General features: G+C 66.7%; 1 protein-coding gene across 1 annotated transcript in view; it reads left to right on the plus strand.

Moving 5' to 3' along the window:
- Nucleotides 1-23,611, plus strand: part of HSPG2 (heparan sulfate proteoglycan 2) — a 24,012-nt gene extending 401 nt beyond the window's left edge. Inside the window, 43 exon segments of the mRNA XM_075721717.1 lie at nucleotides 18-156; nucleotides 292-443; nucleotides 1,549-1,687; nucleotides 1,876-2,033; nucleotides 2,896-3,034; nucleotides 3,111-3,262; nucleotides 3,360-3,498; nucleotides 3,582-3,733; nucleotides 3,819-3,957; nucleotides 4,041-4,192; nucleotides 4,279-4,420; nucleotides 4,498-4,649; nucleotides 4,733-4,871; nucleotides 4,963-5,106; nucleotides 5,181-5,315; nucleotides 5,965-6,146; nucleotides 6,227-6,419; nucleotides 6,510-6,689; nucleotides 8,442-8,702; nucleotides 8,787-8,982; nucleotides 9,063-9,160; nucleotides 9,836-10,102; nucleotides 10,179-10,291; nucleotides 10,375-10,522; nucleotides 10,612-10,728; nucleotides 10,979-11,063; nucleotides 11,150-11,294; nucleotides 11,382-11,481; nucleotides 11,578-11,687; nucleotides 11,762-11,870; nucleotides 11,948-12,046; nucleotides 13,642-13,863; nucleotides 14,989-15,221; nucleotides 15,328-15,511; nucleotides 18,114-18,236; nucleotides 18,819-18,872; nucleotides 18,955-19,030; nucleotides 20,235-20,277; nucleotides 20,279-20,314; nucleotides 20,430-20,497; nucleotides 20,605-20,681; nucleotides 20,765-20,869; nucleotides 23,448-23,611. Coding sequence (XP_075577832.1) covers nucleotides 18-156; nucleotides 292-443; nucleotides 1,549-1,687; nucleotides 1,876-2,033; nucleotides 2,896-3,034; nucleotides 3,111-3,262; nucleotides 3,360-3,498; nucleotides 3,582-3,733; nucleotides 3,819-3,957; nucleotides 4,041-4,192; nucleotides 4,279-4,420; nucleotides 4,498-4,649; nucleotides 4,733-4,871; nucleotides 4,963-5,106; nucleotides 5,181-5,315; nucleotides 5,965-6,146; nucleotides 6,227-6,419; nucleotides 6,510-6,689; nucleotides 8,442-8,702; nucleotides 8,787-8,982; nucleotides 9,063-9,160; nucleotides 9,836-10,102; nucleotides 10,179-10,291; nucleotides 10,375-10,522; nucleotides 10,612-10,728; nucleotides 10,979-11,063; nucleotides 11,150-11,294; nucleotides 11,382-11,481; nucleotides 11,578-11,687; nucleotides 11,762-11,870; nucleotides 11,948-12,046; nucleotides 13,642-13,863; nucleotides 14,989-15,221; nucleotides 15,328-15,511; nucleotides 18,114-18,236; nucleotides 18,819-18,872; nucleotides 18,955-19,030; nucleotides 20,235-20,277; nucleotides 20,279-20,314; nucleotides 20,430-20,497; nucleotides 20,605-20,681; nucleotides 20,765-20,869; nucleotides 23,448-23,611 — 5,961 coding nt within the window.
- The last annotated feature ends 551 nt before the right edge of the window (nucleotides 23,612-24,162 follow it).

The raw sequence follows: 24,162 nt of genomic DNA on the forward strand, positions 1-24,162 counted from the left end.
ATGTCCCCTCCCCACAGGTCTCCGGCTCCCGGCTGCGGCTGCTGCAGGTGACAGCGGCCGACTCAGGCGAGTACGTGTGCCGGGTGACCAGCGGGGCCACCACCAAGGAAACCGCTGTCATGGTGACAATCCAGCCCAGCGGGGCCGGCGCCTACCGTGAGTGGGGACCGGGGGGTGCCAGTGCCAGCGGGGGGGTGCCCACGTGCCACGGCTCCGAGCCGTGTCTCGCGTGGCCGTGCCGGCGGGGCTCTGCTGTGGTCGCCGGTGTCACCTTCTCGTCTCGGTCCCCAGCCCCGGGTAGCGCGACCCCATTGCGCATCGAGTCCCCGTCCTCCGCCGTGGCCGAGGGCCAGAGCCTGGACCTCAACTGCGTCATCGCCAGCCCCGCGCAGGCCACTGTCACCTGGTACAAGCGCGGGGGGTCCCTCCCGGCCAAGCACCAGGTAGGGGACGCAGAGGGGGACGTCCCCGGGGGGTGGCTGGGATTGGGATTGACCCGTGGCCCCGTGCAAGCCCGGGTGGCCCCGTTCAAACCCTGGTGGCCCCATGCAAGCTCTGGTGACCTCATTCAAGCTCTGGTGGCCCATGCAAGCTCTGGTGACCCCATTCAATCTCTGGTGGCCCCATTCAAGCCCTGATGGCCCCATGCAAGCCCTGGTGACCCCATTCAAGCTCTGGTGGCCCCATTCAAGCTCTGGTGGCCCAATGCAAGCCCTGATGGCCCCATGCAAGCCCTGGTGGCCCCATGCAAGCCCTGGTGACCCCATTCAAGCTCTGGTGGCCCCATTCAAGCTCTGGTGGCCCAATGCAAGCCCTGATGGCCCCATTCAAACCCTGGTGGCCCCATGAAAGCCCTGGTGGCCCCATGCAAGCCCTGGTGGCCCCATGCAAGCTCTGGTGGCCCCATTCAAGCTCTGGTGGCCCAATGCAAGCCCTGATGGCCCCATTCAAACCCTGGTGGCCCCATTCAAGCCCTGGTGGCCCCATGCAAGCTCTGGTGACCTCATTCAAACCCTGATGGCCCCATTCAAGCCTTGATGGCCCCATGCAAGGCCTGATGGCCCCATGCAAGCTCTGGTGACCTCATTCAAGCTCTGGTGGCCCCATTCAAGCTCTGGTGGCCCCATTCTAGCTCTGGTGGCCCCATGCAAGCCCTGGTGGGCCCATGCAAGCCCTGGTGGGCCCATTCAAGCCCTGATGGCCCCATGAAAGCCCTGGTGACCCCATTCAAACCCTGATGGCCCCATTCAAGCCTTGATGGCCCCATGCAAGCCCTGATGGCCCCATTCAAGCCCGGGTGGAGCCATACAAGCCCAGATGGCCCCTTGCAAGCCCTGGTGGCCCCATTCAAGCTCTGGTGGCCCCATGCAAGCCCTGATGGCCCCGTTCAAGCCTGAGTAGCCCATGCACGATCATGTGGTCTCTGCAAGGCCAGGTGGTCTGTGCAAGGCCAAGTGGCCATTGCAAGCCCAGGTGGCCCCATGCAAGCCCCAGCAGCCCACTGGAAGCCCAAATGGCCCCTGTGTCCCCCATGTCCCCTCCCCGCAGGTCTCTGGCTCCCGGCTGCGGCTGCTGCAGGTGACGGCGGCTGACTCGGGCGAGTACGTGTGCCGGGTGACCAGCGGGGCCACCACCAAGGAAACCTCCATCATGGTGACAATCCAGCCCAGCGGGGCCGGTGCCTACCGTGAGTGGGGACCAGAGGGAACAGGGTGGGTGGGTGACACTGCCCTGCCGTGTCCCTGGGTCTGGGATGACACTCTCCCTGGGGAAGCCACCCATGTGCGTGCCCACCCCGGCTTCCTGGGCTCCTGGGGTCACTTGAGGGGTCACATGTGGTGGTGGCCACAGTTTCTAACCAGTCTCGGTCCCCAGCCCCGGCCAGCACGACCCCATTGCGCATCGAGTCCTCGTCCTTGTCATCGCCCGTGGCCGAGGGCCAGAGCCTGGACCTCAACTGCGTCATCGCCAGCCCCGCGCAGGCCACCGTCACCTGGTACAAGCGCGGGGGGTCCCTCCCGGCCAAGCACCAGGTAGGGGACACGGAGGGGGACGTCCCCGGGGGGTGGCTGGGATTGGGATTGACCCGTGGCCCCGTGCAAGCCCGGGTGGCCCCATTCAAGCCCAGGTGGCCCATGCAAGGCTGGCTAGCTCTGTGCAAGCCCAAGTGACCCATGCAAATACAGATGGCCCCACGCAAGCCCAGGTGGCCCATGCAAGCACTGGTGGCCTCATTCAAGCTGTGGTAGCCCCATGCAAGCACTGGTGGCCTCATTCAAGCTGTGGTAGCCCCACGCAAGCCCTGGTGGCTCCATTCAACCTCTGGTGGGCCCATGCAAGCCCTGGTGACCCCATTCAAGCCCTGGTGGCCCCATTCAAGCCTGGGTGGCCCCATTCAAGCCTGGGTGGCCCCATGCAAGCCCAGGTGGCCCATGCAAGGCTGCCTAGCCCTGTGCAAGCCCAAGTGACCCACGCAAATGCAGATGGCTCCATGCAAGCCCAGGTGGCCCAATGCAGGCCCAGGTGGCCTCATGGAAGCCTGAGTGACCCCATATAAGCCCAGATGGCCTCATGGAAGCCCGAGTGACCCCATACAAGCCCAGGTGGCCCATGCAAGGCCAGCTAGCCCTGTGCAAGCCCAAGTTACCCATGCAAATGCAGATGGCCCCACGCAAGCCCAGGTGGCCCAATGCAAGCCCAGGTGGCCTCATGGAAGCCCGAGTGACCCCATATAAGCCCAAGTGACCCTATGCAAGCCCAAATGTCCCCATGCAAGCCCAAGTGACCCCGTGGAAGCCCAGGTGGCTCTTGCAAGCCCAAATGGCCCTGTGCAAGCCCCAGCAGACCCCTGGAAGCCCAAATGGCCCCCGTGACCCCCTTGTCCCCTCCCCACAGGTCTCTGGCTCCCGGCTGCGGCTGCTGCAGGTGACAGCGGCCGACTCGGGCGAGTACGTGTGCCGGGTGACCAGCGGGGCCACCACCAAGGAAATCTCCATCATGGTGACAATCCAACCGAGCAGGCCCAGCGCCTACCGTGAGTGGGGACCGGGAGGGGACCGGGGGACCGTGCCATGGTCTCCTTGGGGTGACCCTTCCATCTCCGTCCCCAGCCATTGGTGTCACCCCCCCGCTGCGCATCGAGTCCTCGTCCTCCTCTGTGGCCGAGGGCCAGACCCTGGACCTCAACTGCATCGTGGCCGGGCAGGGACAGGCCACCGTCACCTGGTACAAGCGCGGGGGGTCCCTCCCGGCCAAGCACCAGGTAGGGGACACCGGAGGGGTGATTTGGGGTGGAAAAGGGGTTTTTGGGGGTTTTGAGGGGTTTGCGTCCCCCTTGTGACATGTGTCACCCCCCCCAGGTGTCGGGCACCCACCTGCGCATCCCCCACGCGACGGCGGCCGATTCGGGGGAGTACGTGTGCCGGGTGACATCGGGCGGCGTCACACACGAGACGTCCCTGATCGTCACCATCCAGACCGGCGCCGGCTCCTCTTACGGTACTGGGGACGGGTGGGGGGTGACACGGGGACGCGACGGGGACGCGGTGGCCGCCCCCGCCTGACCCCGCTGCCACCCCCAGCCGTCGGCGTCACGCCGCCGGTGAGGATCGAGACCTCGTCCGCCGCCGTCACCGAGGGACAGACCCTGGACCTCAACTGCCTGGTGGCAGGACAGGGTCACCCCCACGTCACCTGGTACCGGCGCGGGGGGGCTCTGCCCCCCAACAGCCAGGTGGGACGCGGGGGAGGTGGCATCGCCCCCCAAGACACAGCCCCGCCGCAGACGCTGATGCATCCCCAATTTGTCCCCTCTCCAGGCATCGGGCACCCGCCTGCGCCTCGTCCAGGTGGCCGTGGCCGATTCGGGGGAGTACGTCTGCCGGGTGACCCTGGGGACCGTCACGCAGGAGGCGTCTGTCATCGTCACCGTGCCCGGCGGCTCCGGCACCTATTACCGTGAGTGCGAGCAAGAGGCCAGCGCCTGGGGACAGACGGGTGCCGCCTTGGTGACAAACGTTCCCTTTCCTCGTCCCCCCCAGCCTCCGGCGTCTCCCAGCCCCTCCGCATCGAGTCCTCGTCCTCGGCCATCGCCGAGGGCCAGACCCTGGACCTCAACTGCGTGGTGGCAGGATCCGGCCCCGCCACCGTGACGTGGTACAAGCGCGGCGGCTCCCTGCCCGCCGGCCACCAGGTAGGGCGCAGAGGGGGTTGTCACCCCGAATCCTGCCCCGTCCCCACTCTCCAGCACTGAGCTGTCCCCAAATTGTCCCCCCCCAGGTGTCGGGCACCCGCCTGCGCATCCCCCAGGTGACGGCGGCCGATTCGGGGGAGTACGTGTGCCGGGTGACATCAGGGGGAGTCACACAGGAGACGTCCCTCGTCATCACCATCGATGATGACGGAGCCAACCCACCCCACTGTGAGTGCCACCCTTCGGGGGACGGTTCCCCACCCAGGGACCAGCGGGGACGTTCACCCTTAACTCTGCCCGCGCAGCCGCCAGCGTCACGCCGCCCATCCGCATCGAGTCCTCGGCGTCCTCTGTCACCGAGGGACAGACCCTGGACCTCGACTGCGTGGTGGCCGGCCAGGGACAGGCCACCATCACCTGGTACAAGCGTGGGGGGTCCCTCCCGGCCAAGCACCAGGTAGGTGGGGACGCCGGCGGGGTGGGGGACGGTGGCCGCGGGTGGCCAGTTGATGTCACCACCCCCTGCCATCGCGTCCCCAGGTTTCGGGGTCCCGCCTGCGGCTGTCGCAGCTCTCGGTGGCCGATTCGGGGGAGTACGTGTGTCGGGCGGACACGGGCAGCGTCTCCCGCGAGGCCACCGTCACCATCACCGTCACCTCCCGTGACAGCTCCAGCTACCGTGAGTGCAGCCACAGGGCGAGGGAGGACGCCGGGGGGAGATGGGGGACAGGGGTGACCTCGGTGGCTTCCCTGTCCCTTTGTCCCCGCAGGTCTGCAGAGCCCCATCATCTCCATCGACCCGCACAGCATGGCGGTGGCACCGGGCGAGGATGCCACCTTCAAGTGCCGCGTCCACGACGGCGCCCGACCCGTCAACGTAACTTGGCGGATGGGACCCGGCCAACATCTCCAAGGTATGGTGGTCCCCAGGGTGGGCCTGGCGCGGTCCCCACGGTGGCCCCGGTGTTGACGGCTCCTCCTTGTCCAGACAACGTGAAGATCAGCACCAACGGCTCGGTCATCTCCATCACCGGTGCCCACGTGGGCAACCAGGGCGCCTACCACTGCGTGGCCTCCAACCGCTTCGGCGTCGCCAGCAGCGTTGTCAACCTCCTGGTGCAAGGTGCGAGGTGGCCGGGGTGTCCCTGTCCCCATCTCCATGGGCTCCAGATGCCCCCGAGGTGGTGGTGTCCCCATCGCCATCCCCGTGTTGGTGTCTCCCATGTCTTCTAGATACCCCTGGGGTGGTGGTGTCCCCATCCCCATGCCCTCCATGTGCTCCAGGTGCCCTTGGGGTGGTGATGTCCCCACTGCCACCCCCGTGTTGGCATCCCCCATGTGCTCCAGGTGCCCCCAGTGTAGTGGCGTCCCCATCCCCATGTCCTCTCCATGCTTCAGGTGCTCCTGGAGTAGTGGTGCCCGTGTCGCCATGTTGGTGTCCTCCATGTGCCCCAGGGGGGCTGTGATGTCCCCATCCCCATGCTGATGTCCTCCCTGTGCTCCAGATGTTCCTGGGGTGGTGGTGTTCCCATCCCCATGTCCTCCACGTGCTCCAGATGTTCCTAGGGTGGTGGTGTTCCCATCCACATGTCCTCCCTGTGCTCCAGACGTTCCTGGGGTGGTGGTGTTCCCATCCCCACGTCCTCCACGTGCTCCAGATGTTCCTGGGGTGGTGGTGTTCCCATCCCCACGTCCTCCACGTGCTCCAGATGTTCCTGGGGTGGTGGTGTCCCCATCCCCATCCCCGTGCTGATGTTCTCCCCCTTCTCCAGGTGCCCCCACGGTATCTGTGATGCCACCGGGTCCCGTCACGGTGAAGGAAGGCAAATCCATCAGCCTGGAGTGCCTTGGCCGGGGCGAACCGCGGCCCCTGGTGCGCTGGAGCCGGCTGGGCTCCCGGCAGAAGGTGGAGCACCAAACGCTGCTGCACATGGACAGCCAGGCCATCCTGCAGGTGAGCAGGGCACCCTGGGGTGCCACAGGGCGCCGGTGGGTGCTCAGCGCTCACCACCCACCCTGTCCCCCCTCCACCAGCTCTCGCCGGCCAAGCCGGAGCACGCCGGCACCTACGTCTGCACGGCGCACAGCGCCTTGGGTTCGGCGCAAGCCCGGGTGGACGTCAATGTGGAGACGGCACAGCGGCACCCCGGAGCCCCCGAGGTCACCGCGCCACCCGCCGTCACCGTGGTGGCCGGGGACACTGCCACGCTGCACTGCACGGCCAGAGGTACGGGGAGGATGGAGGATGGTGGCGGAGGAGGAGTATTGTGCCGCGGTACCCTGACGCCACGGTGATGGGCACCGGCGTTGTCCGTAGGCGAGCCAGCGCCCCGGATCGAGTGGTCGAAGCTGCGGGCACCCCTGCCCTGGCAGCACCGGGTGGTGAACGGCAGCTTGGTCATCCCCCGTGCCGCGCAGCAGGACTCGGGCCAGTACATCTGCAACGCCAGCAGCCCCGCTGGCTTCGCTGAGGTCTTCGTCACCCTCGACGTGGAGAGTAAGGGGGTGGCAGGGGATGGGGGTGCCCCTGGGTCCCTCCTGCCATCTCCACCGTCTCCTTTGCCCCCACTGTTGCCATCACCCATCCTTGGCTCCTCTCCGTCCTTCCTCTTCGCGTGGCCATCTCCATCGCCGTTCCCACCCTTCCATCTAGCCCTTCCTCGTGGATCCACCCTCGCTCCATCGCAGTACTCATCCTCCTCTCCATCTCCTCTCAAGCTCCTTCATCCAGCCCTTCCTCGTGGATGCGTCCATCCGCTTGTCCCCTCCCTTGCACATCCATCTCTACGTCTGCTCTCTCCTCCATCCATCCCCTATTCATGGATCCGTCCATCGCTCAGCCATCCCAGCTCACACCCATCTCTCCGTCTCTTCTCCCACCCCTCCATCCATGTTTTCCTGGTGGATTCATCCATCACTCATCCACCCCAGTTCATATCCATCTCTCCATCTCCTCTCACACCCCTCCATCCACCCCTTCCTGGTGGATTCATCCATTGCTCAGCCATCCCAGCTCACACCCATCTCTCCATCTCCTCTCACACCCCTCCATCCACCCCTTCCTGGTGGATTCATCCATTGCTCAGCCATCCCAGCTCACACCCATCTCTCCATCTCCTCTCACACCCCTCCATCCGTGTTTTCCTGGTGGATTCATCCATCACTCAACCATCCCAGCACATGCCTGTCTCTCAATCTCCTAATTCCTCCATCCATCCATCCATCCATCCCTTCCTTGTGGATTCATCCATCTCCCGTCCATCCCAGCACACACCCATCTCTCCACCTTCTCTCAAACTTCTCCATCCACCCCTTCCTGGTGGATTCATCCATCACTCAACCATCCCAGCACACGCCCATCTCTCCATCTCCTCTCAAACTCATCTATCCATCCACCCATCCGTCCACCTACCTCTTCCTTGTGGATTCATCCATCACTCAACCATCCCAGCTCACAGCCATCTCTCCACCTCCTCTCAAACTCCTCCATCCATCCCTTCCTCATGGATCCGTCCATCATTTGTTCATCCCAGCTCACACCCATCTCTCCATCTCCTCTCACACCCCTCCATCCGTGTTTTCCTGGTGGATTCATCCATCACTCAACCATCCCAGCACATGCCTGTCTCTCAATCTCCTAATTCCTCCATCCATCCATCCATCCATCCCTTCCTTGTGGATTCATCCATCTCCCGTCCATCCCAGCACACACCCATCTCTCCACCTTCTCTCAAACTTCTCCATCCACCCCTTCCTGGTGGATTCATCCATCACTCAACCATCCCAGCACACGCCCATCTCTCCATCTCCTCTCACACCCCTCCATCCATCCCTTCCTCTCAGATCCATCCATCTCTGGTCCATCCCAGCTCACATCCATCTCCATCTTCTCTCAAACTTCTGCACCCATCTCTTCCTCGTGGATTCATCCTTCACTCAACCATCCCAACATATGCCCACCTCCATGTCCACCCACACCCTCCCACCGATGCCCTCCTTGCCCCGTTGACCCATTCATTGCCCCATTGACCCATTCATTGCCCCGTTGACCCATTCATTGCCCCATTGACCCATTCATTGCCCCATTGACCCATTCATTGCCCCGTTGACCCATTCATTGCCCCGTTGACTCATTCATTGCCCTGTTGACTCATTCATTGCCCCGTTGACCCATTCATTGCCCCGTTGACCCATTCATTGCCCCATCCCGGCTACGGCTGGGCGCTGACAGTACCGGCCATCCCCCCAGCGCCACCTTACGCCACCAGCCTGCCCGAGGAGACCGTGGTGCGCGCCGGCGACGCGCTGCAGGTGCAGTGCCTGGCCCACGGCACCCCGCCGCTGGTCTACGCCTGGGACAAGGTCAACGGCAGCCTCTCGGCACGCACCATCCACCGCGCCGGCCTCCTCCGCATCAGCCCGGCGTTCCCTGCCGACACCGGCACCTACCGCTGCCGCGTCACCAACCGCGTCGGCACCGCCGAGACCTTTGCCCGCGTGGCCGTCCATGGTGAGACTCCCCCCGCCCCGAGGATGCCACACGCCGGGGATGCCCGCGCTGCTGGGTACCATCAGGGCTTTGCATCCCGCCCAGGTGATGCCAGTGACGGTGGGGACGCCGTCGGCGGTCCCTTGGCCGTACGGGTGACACCGGGAAGCCTTGTCAAGGGGGTGGGCAGCACCGCCGAATTTGCCTGCACCGTCTCGGGGGACCCCCGGGCGCGTCTGGAGTGGCTGAAGGATGGTGGGGAGCTGCCCCCCACACACAGCGTGCGGGACGGGGTGCTGCGGTAAGGAGCAGGGGGACGGGGTGGCGGGGACGCCCCGCCTGCCCCCCGCGGGGTCCCACACCACGGCTGTGTCCCCGCAGGATGCCGGAGCTGGCGTGGGGGGCGCAGGGGGTGTACGTGTGCCGGGCCAGCGCCCCGGGCGGGCAGGCGGAGGACAGGGCCACCCTCACCATCCTGGGTAGGAGCGGCACCCGCGCCCTGGGGGACGTGGGCACCCCCCCAGCCTGTCCCCCACGAATGCTCGCACCCGGGACCCCCCACCTCCCCAAAGCCAGGGGCACCCGCTGACCCCATCCCCCGATACCCGTGGGCACCCTGGTACCCCCCATCTCCCCAAACCCAGGGGCACCCGCTGACCGCTCCCCCTACACCCCCAGGCTACCTGGGACCCCCCATCTCTCCCTGAACCCATGAGCACCCCAATATCCCCCATCTCTCCCCATACCCACAGGCACCCCAATATCCCCCATCTCTCCCCATGCCCACGGGCACCCCAATACCCCCAATCTCTCCCCATACCCACAGGCACCCCAATACCCCCAATCTCTCCCCATGCCCACAGGCACCCCAATACCCCCAATCTCTCCCCATGCCCACGGGCACCCCAATACCCCCAATCTCTTTCCATACCCACAGACACCCCAATATCCCCCATCTCTCCCCATGCCCATGGGCACCCCAGTATCCCCCATCTCTCCCCATGCCCACAGGCACCCTGGTACCCCCCGATCTCTCCCCATGCCTGTGAGCACCTCGTTTCTCCCCATCTCTCACTCCTCTGGTTGACCACCCCGAACTGCGGTGCCTCCCCCATGCCGGGGGGGTACCCCAAAACCCCGCTATCCCCCTCAAGCTCTCCCCAGGGCCCTGATCAACATCCGGACGGCGGTGCAGATCGTGCTGGCGGGGACGGCAGTGGAGCTGGAGTGCCTGGGTTTGGGCGAACCCCGTCCCCACGTCACCTGGAGTAAAGTGGGGGGCCGTATCCGACCCGGGGTGCTGGTCCGCGACGGCACCCTCACCATCGAACGGGTAGAACAGGCAGACGCCGGGCAGTACCGCTGCACCGCCGCCAACGCCGTGGGCACCGTCCAGTCCCACGTCATCCTCCACGTGCAAGGTGAGGATGGGGACGCGGCGCCGGGGACACCCACGCGGCGTCACGGCGGGGTGGTGACACCTCCATGCGTCCCCAGCCGCCCCTCAGATCGCCGGGCAGCCGGAGGTGAAGGAGGTCTCGGTTGGTTCGGCGGCTGTTTTGCCCTGCTTGGCATCCGGCTTCCCCGTACCGGAGATCACCTGGAGCAAGGTGAGATGGAGGGGTGCAGGGATGGGGGTGCGGGCGGGGGGCACCCTATGGGTGCTGAGCTCCCCCGCCCCGCTCTGCCGCAGCTGGAGGGGGAGCTGCCGGCGGGTGCCAGGGTGGAGGGGAACATCCTGACGCTGCCGGCCGTGCGCCACGAGGACGCCGGCGTCTACGCCTGCGCCGCCACCAACCGCCGCGGCCAGGAGACGGCTTACTACGTCCTCAAGGTCCGAGGTGAGGACGGATGGACAGACAGATGGACAGGGTGGGAAGCGGGGGGATGCACCCCCACCCCTCCTGACCCACCCCCCCCGTCCCCGCAGAGCGCCTGGTCCCCTATTTCGGGCAGACGCCCCGCTCCTTCCTCCCCCTGCCCACCATCAAGGATGCCTACAAGAGGTTTGAGATCCTCATCACCTTCCGACCGGACGCTGCCGACGGTGAGCGCCAGCGGGACCCCCGTGTCCCCCCCATGTCCCCCCATGTCCCCTCCATCCTTTCCTCCTCCCTTCCCTCTCCATCCCTCCGCCCCTCTCCCTCCTCTAGCTCTCCTTCTCTATTCAACTGAGCCCCCCCCCCCCACCTTCCGGGGGGTTTCTCCCCCATCCTGGGGTTGTTTTGGGGTCCTCCGGGACATGACCCCCGCCCCGGGGTGGGCACCACCCCTCCTGACCCGCTGCCGCCCCGCAGGGCTTCTCCTCTACAACGGGCAGCGGAAAACCAGCGGCGCCGACTTCATCTCCTTCGGTTTGGTGGGCGGCCGCCCCGAATTTAGGTGAGACCCGTGAGTGGGTGCTATGGGAGCGGGAGGAGATGGGTGCCAGCACCCTCCCACACCTGTTGTACCCCCCAAAAAACAAGGTTTGACGCCGGTTCGGGCATGGCCACCATCCGGCACCCGACGCCGCTGCGGTTGGGCGAGTACCACACCGTCCGTCTCCTCCGCAACCTCACCCGGGGTTCGCTGGCGCTGGACGGGCACCCGCCGGTGAACGGGACCTCCCAGGTATTTTTTTGGGGGTGGGGGGGTGTTGGTGTGTATTGGGTGGGGGTCAGGGTGCTGGAGGGGGTGCCCACCCACTTGTGCCCGCAGGGGAAGTTTCAAGGGCTGGATCTGAACGAGGAGCTGTACCTGGGGGGGTACCCCGATTTCAGCGCCGTGGCTAAGACGGGGCTCAGCCGGGGGTTCATGGGTGAGTGACGGGTTTTTGGGGGGCACCGGGGAGGGGGCGGGGGGCTGAGCATCGTGTCACACACACCCCCCCCCCCAAATCTCCATCCCTCCGCAGGCTGCGTGCGCCAGCTCCGCATCCAAGGGGAGGAGGTGGCCTTTGGGGACATGGACCTGCAGGCGCACGGTGTCACCAGTTGTCCCACCTGCCAGGACCGGCCGTGCCAGGTGAGGCCGCGGGTGATGCCCACCCATCCCCACCCACCCCCACCCATCGCTGACACCTGTGTCACCCCCCCCAGAACGGCGGCGTGTGCCAGGACGCCGAGAGCGGCACCTACGTCTGCCGCTGTCCCCATGGCTTCACCGGCAGCAACTGCGAGTACTCGCAGGCTTTGCATTGTCACCCGGGTAAGGTGCCCGCCCCGTGGGGACGTCACCCCCGCTGTCCCTGCTTGGATGGGTGCTCACGGCTTGTCACCCCACAGAGGCGTGCGGGCCTGATGCCACCTGCGTCAACCGGCCGGACGGGCAGGGCTACACCTGCCGCTGCCACCTGGGCAAGGCTGGGGAGAGGTGCACCGAGGGTGAGCGCGGCGGGGACACGGGGACGGGGCTGGCACCACCATGGGGACACGGGGACGGGGCTGGGGGCCACCCTGGGGAGAGGGACGGGGCTGAGACCACCCCCGGGACATGGGCACAGTGCTGGGGACCACCCTGGGGAGATGGGGACAGGGCTGAGACCACCGTGGGGACATGGGCATGGGGCTGAGGACCACCCTGGGGAGATGGGGACAGGGCTGAGACCACCGTGGGGACATGGGCATGGGGCTGTGGACCACCCTGGGGACACGGGCACGGTGCTGGGGACCACCCTGGAGAGATGGGGACAGGGCTGAGACCATCATGGGGACACGGGCACGGTGCTGGGGACCACCCTGGGGACACAGGGACGGTGCTGGGGACCACCCTGGGGACACGGGCACGGTGCTGGGGACCACCCTGGAGAGATGGGGACAGGGCTGAGACCATCGTGGGGACATGGGCATGGGGCTGTGGACCACCCTGGGGACACGGGCACGGTGCTGGGGACCACCCTGGGGAGATGGGGACAGGGCTGAGACCACCGTGGGGACATGGGCACGGGGCTGGCACCGCCCTGGGGACGTGGGCACAGGGCTGTGGACCACCTTGGGGACATGGGGACAGGGCTGAGACCACCCTAGGGACATGGGGACAGGGCTGGAACCACCCCAGGGAGATGGGCAGGGGGCTGGGGCCCACCCTGGGGACACAGGCATGGGGTGGGGACCACCTTGGGGGGGAGATGGGCACAGGGCTGGGGACACGGGCATGATGGGGACAGGGGACATCTGGGGAGATGGGCGTCAGGGACATGATGGAGATGGGACATTGGGTGCCCTCCCAGAGAGATGGGCACAATGGGGATGGGGGATTGGGGACCACCTTGGGGACACAGGCTGAGGACCACCCTGGGGAGACGGGCACGGGGCTGGGGACCACCCTGGGGAGACGGGCATGGGGCTGGGGACCACACCAGGAACATGGGCACAGGGTTGGGTACCCCTCCGGGGAGACGGGCACCGCGGGGACGGGGGACTGGGTCCCCTCCCGGGGAGGTGGGCACCGCGGGGACGGGGGACGGGGTCCCACCCTGGGGAGACGGGCACCGCGGGGACGGGGGAGGGGGTCCCACCCCGGGGAGACAGGCACCGCGGGGGACGGGGGAGGGGGTCCCACCCTGGGGAGACGGGCACCGCGGGGATGAGGGATGGGGTCCCACCCTGGGGAGACGGGCACCGCGGGGACGGGGGAGGGGGTCCCACCCTGGGGAGACGGGCACCGCGGGGATGGGGGACGGGGTCCCACCCTGGGGAGACGGGCACCGCGGGGACGGGGGAGGGGGTCCCACCCCGGGGAGACGGGCACCGCGGGGACAGGGGAGGGGGTCCCACCCTGGGGAGACGGGCACCGCGGGGACAGGGGAGGGGGTCCCACCCTGGGGAGACGGGCACCGCGGGGACGAGGGAGGGGGTCCCACCCTGGGGAGACGGGCACCGCGGGGATGGGGGACGGGGTCCCACCCTGGGGAGACGGGCACCGCGGGGACAGGGGAGGGGGGTCCCACCAGCCGGGCACTGATTTGGGGGTGCCGCAGGCGAGGCGGTGAGCGTGCCGTCCTTCGGCGAGGCGGGCGCCTTCGTCTCCTACCCGCCCCTCACCAACGTCCACCACGAGCTGCGGGTGGAGGCCGAGTTCCTGCCGCTGGCGCCCGACGGGCTCCTGCTCTTCAGCGCCGGCAAAGCCGCCCCCGTCGAGGACTTCGTCGCCTTGGCCATGGCCGGCGGCCACCTCGAGTTCCGCTACGAGCTGGGCTCAGGTGGGCTGGCACAGCGAGGGGGGTCCTGGTGGCACCGGGGACCCCGGGTATGGGTGGGGTGGCCTGGCATCGCCGGGGTCCCTTGGCACCCTTGGGCTTCCCAAGTGTCACCGGGATCCCTTGGCGTCGTTGAGGTCACCCGGCATCGCTGGGGTCCCTTGGCAGCACTGGGGTCCCCAGGTGTCCCCAAGGTCCCTTGGCATCAGTGGGGTCCCCTGGTGTCACTGGGGGTCTGTGGGCATCAGCGGGGTCCCCTGGTGTCACATTCTTGGGGTCCCCTGGGCGTCCCCATGGTCCCCTGGCATCCCTGGGGTCCCCTGCCATCGCCCGGGTCCCCAGGTACTGCCAGTGTCCCCGAGCATCGCTGTTGCACCACCGTGGTCCCCTGCCATCACTGGGGTCCCCAGGCACTGCCAGGGTCCCCGAGCATCGCAGTCGCACCACCGCGGTCCCCTGGCATCACTTTGGTCCCCAGGCGCTGCCAGGGTCCCTGGGCATCAGCGGGGTCCCCAGGCGCTGCCAGGATCCCTGAACATCACTAGGGTCCCCCTGGCATCACTGGGGTCTCCTGGTGTCACTGGGGTCCCCTGGTGTCACTGGCATCCCCAGGCAGTGCCAGGGTCCCCTGGCACCAGCGGCGTCCCCAGGCATTATTCCAGGCACCACCAGCGTCCCCAAATGTCACTGGGGTCCCTTGGCATCACATCCCTGGGGTCCCTTGGTGTCACTGGGGTCCCTTGGTGTCACTGGGGTCCCTAGGCATCACATCCCTGGGGTCCCTTGGCGTCAGATCCCTGGGGTCCCTTGGTGTCCCTGGGGTCCCTTGGTGTCACTGGGGTCCCCAGCATCACATCCCTGGGGTCCCCTGCCATCGCCCGCGTCCCCAGGCACTACCAGGGTCCCCGAGCATCGCTGTCACACCACTGCGGTCCCCTGGCATCACTTTGGTCCCCAGGCGCTGCCAGGGTCCCTGGGCATCAGCGGGGTCCCCTGGTGTCACCGGGGTCTCCTGTCACCGCTGGGGTCGCCAGGCATCACCGGGATGACCCAGGGCACCTCCGGGGGTCCCCATGCGTCCCCAGCGTCCCCCGCCCCCCCTGTGATGCCACCGTCCCGTCCCTGCAGGCCCGGCGGTGCTCCGGAGCGCCCAGCCGGTGACGCTTGGCCGCTGGCACCGGGTGACGGCCGAGCGGGTGCACAAGGACGGGACGCTGGCGGTGGATGACGCCGCCCCGGTGAAACGCTCCTCGCCCGGCAAGAGCCAAGGCCTCAACCTGCGCACCCCGCTTTACCTGGGGGGCACCGAGCCCCCCCTGCGCCCCCCAACCAACGCCTCCTTCCGCGGCTGCATCGGAGAGGTGAGGCCCCCACCCAAAGCCCTGCCCCGACGCCTGCGGCCCCTCGGCGGGGCGGGGGGCAGGGGTGACCCCCTCGCCCCCGCTGTCCCCCCTCATGTCCCCCCAGGTCGCCATCAACGGGAAGAAGGTGGATCTGTCCTACAGCTTCCTGCGGAGCCGCGGCGTGGGGCAGTGCGGGCAGAGCTCGCCCTGCCTGCGGGCTGCCTGCCTGCACGGGGGCCGCTGCCTGCCCCTGCCCCTGCCCGCCGGCGCCCCGGCCTACCGCTGCCTCTGCCCGCCCGGCTTCGGCGGTGAGCGCTGCGGCGGGCGCTGCCACGCGTGGCGACGCCCGGGCGGCTTGCGCGGGTGCTGGGCGGGCACGCGTGCTGCATGTGTGCTGTAGGTGCATGTGTGCCGCGGGTGCATGTGTGCTGCGTGTGCATGCTGGGCATCCATGCGCGCTGTGCCTGCACGTGCTGCGTGTGCACGCGTGCGGTGCGTGTGCGCTGTGCGTGCACGTGCATGTGTGCGGTGTGTGCGTGTGTGCTGCAGGTGCATGTGTGCTGTGTGTGCATGCGCACGCTGGGCATCCATGCGCGCTGTGCCTGCACGTGCTGCGTGTGCACGCATGCGGTGCGTGTGTGCTGTGCCTGCACGTGCATGTGTGCCGCAGGTGCACGTGTGCTGCGTGTGCATGCGCACGCTGGGCATCCATGTGCGCTGTGCCTGCACGTGCTGCGTGTGCATGCGTGCGGTGCGTGTGCGCTGTGCGTGCACGTGCATGTGTGCGGTGTGTGCGTGTGTGCCGCAGGTGCACGTGTGCTGCGTGTGCATGCGCATGCTGGGCATCCATGCGCGCTGTGCCTGCACATGCTGCGTGTGCACGCATGCAGTGCATGTGCGCTGTGCGTGCACGTGCGTGTGTGCAGTGTGTGCATGTGTGCCGCAAGTGCATGTGTGCTGTGTGTGCATGCGCATGCTGGGCATCCATGCGCGCTGTGCCTGCACGTGCTGCGTGTGCATGCGTGCGGTGCGTGTGCGCTGTGCGTGCACGTGCATGTGTGCAGTGTGTGCGTGTGTGCTGCAGGTGCATGTGTGCTGTGTGTTCATGCGCACGCTGGCCATGCATGCGCGCTGTGCCTGCACATGCTGCGTGTTCACGCATGCAGTGCATGTGCGCTGTGCGTGCACGTGCGTGTGTGCAGTGTGTGCATGTGTGCCGCAAGTGCATGTGTGCTGTGTGTGCATGCGCATGCTGGGCATCCATGCACGCTGTGTCTGCACATGCTGCGTGTGCATGCGTGCGTGTGGGTGCTGCGTGCATGTGCACCGTGCATGTATGTGTGCTGCGTAGGTATGTGCGCTGTTGCGAGCATGTGTGCGCTGCGTGTGCGTGTGTGTGGTGCGTGTGCGCTGTGCGTGCGTGTGCGCTGGGCATGCGTGTGGGTGCTGCGTGCATGTGCACCGTGCATCTATGTGTGGTGCGTAGGCATGTGCACTGTTGCGTGCATGTGTGTGCTGTGCGTGCACATGTGCTGCATGTGCATGTATGTGGTGCGTATGTGCTGTGCGTGCACGTGTGTGGTGCGTGCATGTGTGCTGGGCATGTGTGTGGGTGCTGCATGCGTGCGCACCGTGCATGTATGTGTGCTGCGTAGGCATGTGCACTGTTGCTTGCATGTGTGTACTGCCTGTGCATGTGTGCGGTGCGTATGTGCTGTGCGTGCACATGTGCTGCATGTGCATGTGTGCGGTGCGTGCGCACTGTGCGTGCGTGTGTGGTGCGTGCGTGTGTGCTGGGCATGCGTGTGGGTGCTGCGTGCGTGTGCACCGTGCATGTATGTGTGCTGCGTAGGCATGTGCGCTGTTGCGAGCATGTGTGCGCTGCGTGTGCGTGTGTGCGGTGCATGTGCGCTGTGCATGCACATGTGCTGCATGGGCATGTGTGCGGTGTGTGCACGGTGCGTGCGTGTGCGCTGGGCATGCGTGTGGGTGCTGCATGCATGTGCACCGTGCATGTATGTGTGCTGCGTAGGCATGTGCGCTGTTGCGTGCATCTGTGTACTGCCTGTGCACGTGTGCGGTGCATGTGCGCTGCGCGTGCATGTGCGCTGTGCGTGCACGTGTGCTGCATGTGTATGTGTGCTGGGCATGCGTGTGCACTGTGCATGTATGCATGCTGCATAGGCATGTGCACTGTTGCATGTGTGTGGTGCATGTGCATGTGTGTGGGGTGTGTGCACTGTGTATGCATGTGTGCTGTGCATGCATGCGAGCTGCATGTGCATGTGTGTGGTGCGTGTGCACTGCGCATGCATGTGCACGCATGTTCTAGACATGCATGTGCTGCATAGGCATGTGTGTGGTGCATGCATGTGAGCTGCGCGTACATGTGCGCTGTGCATGCACATGCGCTGCATATGCATGTGTGCGGTATGTGCATGTGCACCGCGCATGCATGTGTGCTGTGCATGCGTGTGCACTGCGCATGCATGTGTGCATGTATGCGGTGCATGCATGTGCACGCGTGTGCACTGTGCATGCATGTGTGCATGTATGCGGTGCATGCATGTGCACGCACGTGCACCGTGCATGCACGTGCGCTGCAGATGCAAGTGTGCTGTGCATGCACGTGCACTGCGTGTGCATGAAGGTGCTCTGCATGTGTGTGCCGTGCATGGGTGTGTGCTGCAGACGGACACGTGCTGTGCACGCTTGTGCGTGCGTGCTGTGTGTGCACGCGTGCAGTTTGCAAGCGGCTGCATCTGCTGCGCATGTGCATGCATGTGCTGTGCATGCATGCGTGCTGTGCATGCGTGTGGTGTGCGTGCGAGGGCAAACCGCGGGGGTGGCGGGTTGGCGCCCACCCTCACGCCCACCCACGTCACCCGCTGTCACCCTCCGTGTCCCCAGGGCCGCACTGCGAGCGGGAGGAGGACCGCTGCCTGCACCGCAACCCCTGCCTGCACGGCGGCACCTGCAAGGACAACGCCTGCCTCTGCCCGCAGGGCTACACCGGCCCCTACTGCCAGCACAGTGAGCGGGGGTCCGGGGGACATCAGGGACATCGGGGACACTTGGGGACACTGGGGACACTGGGAACATTGGGGACATTGGGGTCACTGGGGACATTGGGGACACCTGGGGACATCGGGGACACTGGGGACACTGGGAACATTGGGGACATTGGGGTCACTGGGGACATTGGGGACACCTGGGGACATTGGGAACATTGACGTCACTGGGGAGATTGGGGATACTTGGGGATACTGGGGACATTGGGGACACTTGGGGACACCAGGGGCATTGGGGACACCAGGGACACTGGGGACACCAGGAACATTGGTGACATTGGGGACACTTGGGGGCATGTGGGGACACTGGGGACATTGGGGACACCAGGGACACTGGGGACACTTGGGGGCACTGGGGACATTGGGGGCACTTGGGGACGCCAGGGACACTGGGGCATTTGGGGACATTGGGGGTACCAGGGACACTTGGGGACACTGGGGACACCAGGGACACCGGGGACACTTGGGGACATGGGGGACCGCAGGACACCGGGGCCGCGGGGGCCGCAGGTGCCACCGCGTGCCCGTCCCCTTGTCGCCGCAGGCTCGGCGCTGGCGGAGCTGGAGCAGGACTGGCCGGAGGGCAGCGGGGGTGGGGGTAGGTGCTGCACCCCCTTCTCCCCTTTTTGCAGCCAGGGCGGGGCGCGGGCGGGGCCCCCCTCACCCCCGTCTCCCCGCAGACGCCCCTGGACAGTTCAGCGCCGCTTTCCGTGACGGCTCCTACCTGGCCCTGCCCGGTCACCTCTTTCCCCGTGGGTGAGTGACACCGGGGACAGGGCACCCTGCCCGGGGGCTGCACCCCACCCAGGGCATCGCACCCCACCCATGGCATCGCACCCTGCCTGGGGTGCTGCACCCTGCCTGGGGCATCGCACCCCACCCGGGGCATCGCACCCCACCCATGGCATCGCACCCTGCCTGGGATGCTGCACCCTGCCTGGGGCATCGCACCCCACCCGGGGCATCGCACCCTGCCTGGGGTGCTGCACCCTGCCTGGGGCATCGCACCCCACCCGGGGCATCGCACCCTGCCTGGGGTGCTGCACCCTGCCTGGGGCATCACACCCCACCCAGGGCATCGCACCCCACCCATGGCATCGCACCCTGCCTGGGATGCTGCACCCTGCCTGGGGCATCACACCCCACCCGGGGCATCGCACCCTGCCCGGGGCTGCACCCCACCCATGGCATCGCACCCTGCCTGGGGCATCGCACCCTGCCCGGGGGCTGCACCCCACCCGGGGTGCTGCACCTTTCCTGGGGTGCTGCGACCTCCCCGGGGACTTGCACCCTTTCCCATGCGTTGCACCACTTCCCGCAGCATTGCGCCCTGACTGCAGCTTTGTGCCCATCACGGCGTTGCGCCTATCACGGCGTTGCACCCATCACAGCATTGCACCCACCGCAGCATTGCACCCACTGCAGCGTTGCACCCATCACAGCATTGCACCCATCACAGTGTTGCACCCATCACAGCATTGCACCCAACACAGCATTGCACCCATCACAGTGTTGCACCCATCATGGCATTGCACCCAACGCAGTGTTGCACCCATCACAGCGTTGCACCGACTGCAGCATCGCACCCTTCCCACCGTGTTGCACCCATCACAGCGTTTGCACCCTTCCAGGGTGCTGCACCCCTTCCAGCAGCATTGCACCCATCGCAGCACTGCACCCTTGCTATGGTGTTGCACACATCGCAGCGTTGCACCCTTCCTGGGGTGCTGCACCCTTCCCGCTGCGTTGCACCCTTCCTTCCTACAGCGTTGCACCCTCACAAGGTGCTGCACGCCTTCCCGCAGCATCGCACCCGCTGCCACTTAGCACCCTTCCCGGGGTGCTGCACCCAGAACGGCATTGCACCTCTCCCAGGGTGCTGCACCCATTGCACCCTTCCCGGGGTGCTGCACCACCCTGGGGTGCTGCACCCCCCGAACCGTCCCCCGTCTCCTTGCAGCCCACCCGAAGCGCCCGAGACCATCGAGCTGGAGCTGCGGACGGGGCAGCGCCGACGGGCTGCTGCTGTGGCACGGGGCGGTGAGCGGGGCGGGGGGGGGCACCGCCGCGGCGGGGACCGGGGGGGCCGAGCCCCCTTAGGGTGGGGGGTCAGGGTGCCCCCACCCTGCTCACAGCCCCGCTGCGCCCGCAGGAGCCCGGCGAGGGTGGCAAAGCCAAAGATTTCGTCGGCCTCGGCTTGAAGGACGGGCACCTGGTGTTCAGGTGAGGGGGGGGGACCCGGTGGCACCCCGGGGTGCCCTGTGTTTACCCCAGGGTGCCCCGTGCCACCCAAGGGTGTCCCCTGCGCTGAGCCCACGCCACCCCCGCAGCTACCAGCTGGGCAGCGGCGAGGCCACCATCGTCTCCGAAGACCCCATCAACGACGGCGAGTGGCACCGGGGTGACAGTGACGAGGTGGGTGGGGTCGGGCGGGGGTCAGGGTGGGGGTCAGTGGGGTCGGGGGCACGGGTGCTGACGGGTGCCGTGCAGGGGAGGGCCGGCGCGGGTGGCTGCAGGTGGACGGGGAGGAGCCGGTGAGCGGGGAGTCGCCGGGAGCCAACGTCATGGCCAACACCCAAGGCAGCGTCTACGTGGGTACGGTGGCACCCGGGGGACACGGGGGGGCACGGGGGGCACACGGGTGAGGCGTGGGGTGGGACACGGGGTGGGACACGGGGTGGAGCCGGGGTGGGACATGGGATGGACCCAGGGTGGGACATGGGTGGGACATGGGGTGGGACACAGGGTGGACATGGGATGGGACATGGGGTGGACCAGGGTGGGACATGGGTGGACATGGGATGGACATGGGGTGGACCAAGGGTGGGACATGGGGGTGGACATGGGATGGACCCAGGGTGGGACATGGGGTGGGACATGGGATGGACATGGGTGGGACATGGGGTGGACATGGGATGGACCAAGGGTGGGACATGGGATGGACATGGGGGTGGACCCAGGGTGGGACATGGGATGGACATGGGATGGGGACATGGGGTAGACATGGGGTGGACATTGGTGGGACATGGGGGTGGGACATGGGGTGGGATGTGGGATGGACGCAGGGTGGGATGTGGGATGGGACATGGGATGGGACAGTGGATGGACATGGGATGGGACATGGGATGGACATGGGGTGGGACGTGGGGATGGGACATGGGATGGGACATGGGGTGGACATTGGTGGGACACGGGGTGGGACATGGGGTGGGATGTGGGATGGACCCAGGGGTGGGACGTGGGATGGGACATGGGATGGACATGGGGTGGGACATGGATGGACCCAGGGTGGGACGTGGGATGGGGACATGGGGTGGACATGGGTGAGACAAGGAGTGGGACACAGGTGGAGTGACGCAGGATGAAACATGGGATGGGACATGGAATGGACATGGGTGGGGACATGGGAAGGGGACATGGGCTGGAACACAGGAGGTGGGACAGGCACAGGATGGGACATGGGATCGGTCATGGAGGGGTTACATGATGGGACTTGGGATGGGACCCAGGACAGGACATGGGAGGGGACATGGGGTGGGACGTGGGGATGGACACATGGTGGGACATGGGATGGGGACACAGGAAGGGAACACTTGATGGAACGTGGGAGGGGGGGTGGGGATGGGCATGGGGTGGGCACAGGATGGGACATGGGACAGGGCACAGGATGGCCATGGGACAGGACATGGGATGGGACATGGGATGGAAACTGGATGGGACACAGGATGGACATATGGTGGGACATGGGGTGGGACACATGGTGGGACATGGGATGGGACAGGGCACAGGATGGCCATGGGATGGGACATGGGATGGACACAGGATGGGACACGTGGTGGGACACATGGTGGGACACGGGATGGGCCATGGGGTGGGCCATGGGGTGGGACACATGGTGGGACATGGGATGGGATACAGGATGGGACATGGGGTGGAAACTGGATGGGACAGGGGATGGGCCATGGGATGGAAACTGGATGGGACATGGGATGGACATGGGATGGGATGTGGGATAGGACACGGGGTGGGACACGGGATGGAAACTGGATGGGACACAGGATGGGACATGGGGTGGGACACATGGTGGGACATGGGATGGGACATGGGGTGGGACAGGGCACAGGATGGCCATGGGATGGACACAGGGTGGGACATGGGGTGGGACATGGGATGGAAACTGGGTGGGACATGGGATGGACACATGGTGGGACGTAGGGTGGAAACTGGATGGGACATGGGATGGGACGTGGGGTGGGACACAGGGTGGACACATGGTGGGACACAGGATGGGCCATGGGGTGGGAAACATGGTGGGACACGGGATGGGCCATGGGGTGGGACACATGGTGGGACACGGGATGGGCCATGGGGTGGATCACGGGATGGAAACTGGATGGGACACACGGTGGGACAGGGGGTGGGACAGGGGGTGGGACGTGGAATGGGACACATGGTGGGACACGGGATGGGCCATGGGACGGGACATGGGATGGGACACAGGATGGGCCATGGGGCGGGACATGGGATGGGACACGGGATGGGACACGGGATGGGACACAGGATGGGCCATGGGGTGGGACACATGGTGGGACACAGGATGGGCCATGGGGTGGGACACATGGTGGGACACGGGATGGGCCATGGGGTGGATCACGGGATGGAAACTGGATGGGACACACGGTGGGACAGGGGATGGGACATGGAATGGGACACGGTGGGACAGGAGTTGGGACATGGAATGGGACACATGGTGGGACACAGGATGGGCCATGGGGTGGGCCATGGGATGGGACATGGGATGGGACACAGGATGGGCCATGGGGTGGGACACATGGTGGGACACATGGTGGGACACGGGATGGGCCATGGGGTGGATCACGGGATGGAAACTGGATGGGACACACGGTGGGACAGGGGATGGGACATGGAATGGGACACGGTGGGACAGGGGGTGGGACATGGAATGGGACACATGGTGGGACACGGGATGGGCCATGGGGTGGGCCATGGGACAGGACACGGGATGGGCCATGGGGTGGGCCACGGGTGGGCGGAGGGCTGCCTCCGGGCAGGTGCCCCAGGCCTGGCCACGGGGCTCTCCCGTGGGTGCCCCCCGCCCACGCGTGCCCGTGCCCCCATGTCCCCGTGTCCCCATGTCCCCGCGTCCCCGCAGGCGGTGCCCCGGACCCCCGCCGCCTGACGGCCGGCAAGTTCAGCGCCGGCATCACCGGGTGCGTGCGGGGGCTGGCGCTGGCGCCCGCCGGGGCCCCCCGGCACCCCATCGATCTGCGGCACGGCGCGGCGGGGGGCTCCGCCGCCCCCCCCTGCCCCTCCTAACCCCCCAAAATAGATTTTGGGGTGGGAGAGGGGGGGAGTTTGGTCAATTTTATCCTTTTCCAAAAAACAAGCCGGGAGGAAACGGTGCTTCGCTGCCCCGGGGTGACTCCGGGGCGGGGGGGCCGGGCCCCCCCCAAATGTTTACACCCCCCGCGGCCCCCCGAGCCCTGCGGGGCGGCCGGGCCGGCCGGGTGCCCCCGGGGGCCGCGGGGCGCGGGCGCGAGGACAATCGGGCGCTGCCGGGCCCGCGGCGGCCATTAAAGGAGAGAGAACCAGCGCGTGGCGTCTGCGGGGCGCCGGGGCACGGGGGGTACGGGGGTACCTATGGGGTACCCTGGGGGGTGTGGGGTACCCTATGGGGTATGGGGGTACCTATGGGGTACCCTGGGGGGTGTGGGGTACCCTATGGGGGGTATGGGGTACCCTATGGGGTATGGGGGTACCCTAGGGGGTACCCTGGGGGGGTATGGGGTACCCTATGGGGTATGGGGGTACCTATGGGGTACCCTGGGGGGTATGGGGTACCCTATGGGGGGTATGGGGGTACCCTA

The sequence above is a fragment of the Pelecanus crispus genome, chromosome 15, assembly GCF_030463565.1.
Source record: "Pelecanus crispus isolate bPelCri1 chromosome 15, bPelCri1.pri, whole genome shotgun sequence".
Taxonomy (NCBI): domain Eukaryota; kingdom Metazoa; phylum Chordata; class Aves; order Pelecaniformes; family Pelecanidae; genus Pelecanus; species Pelecanus crispus.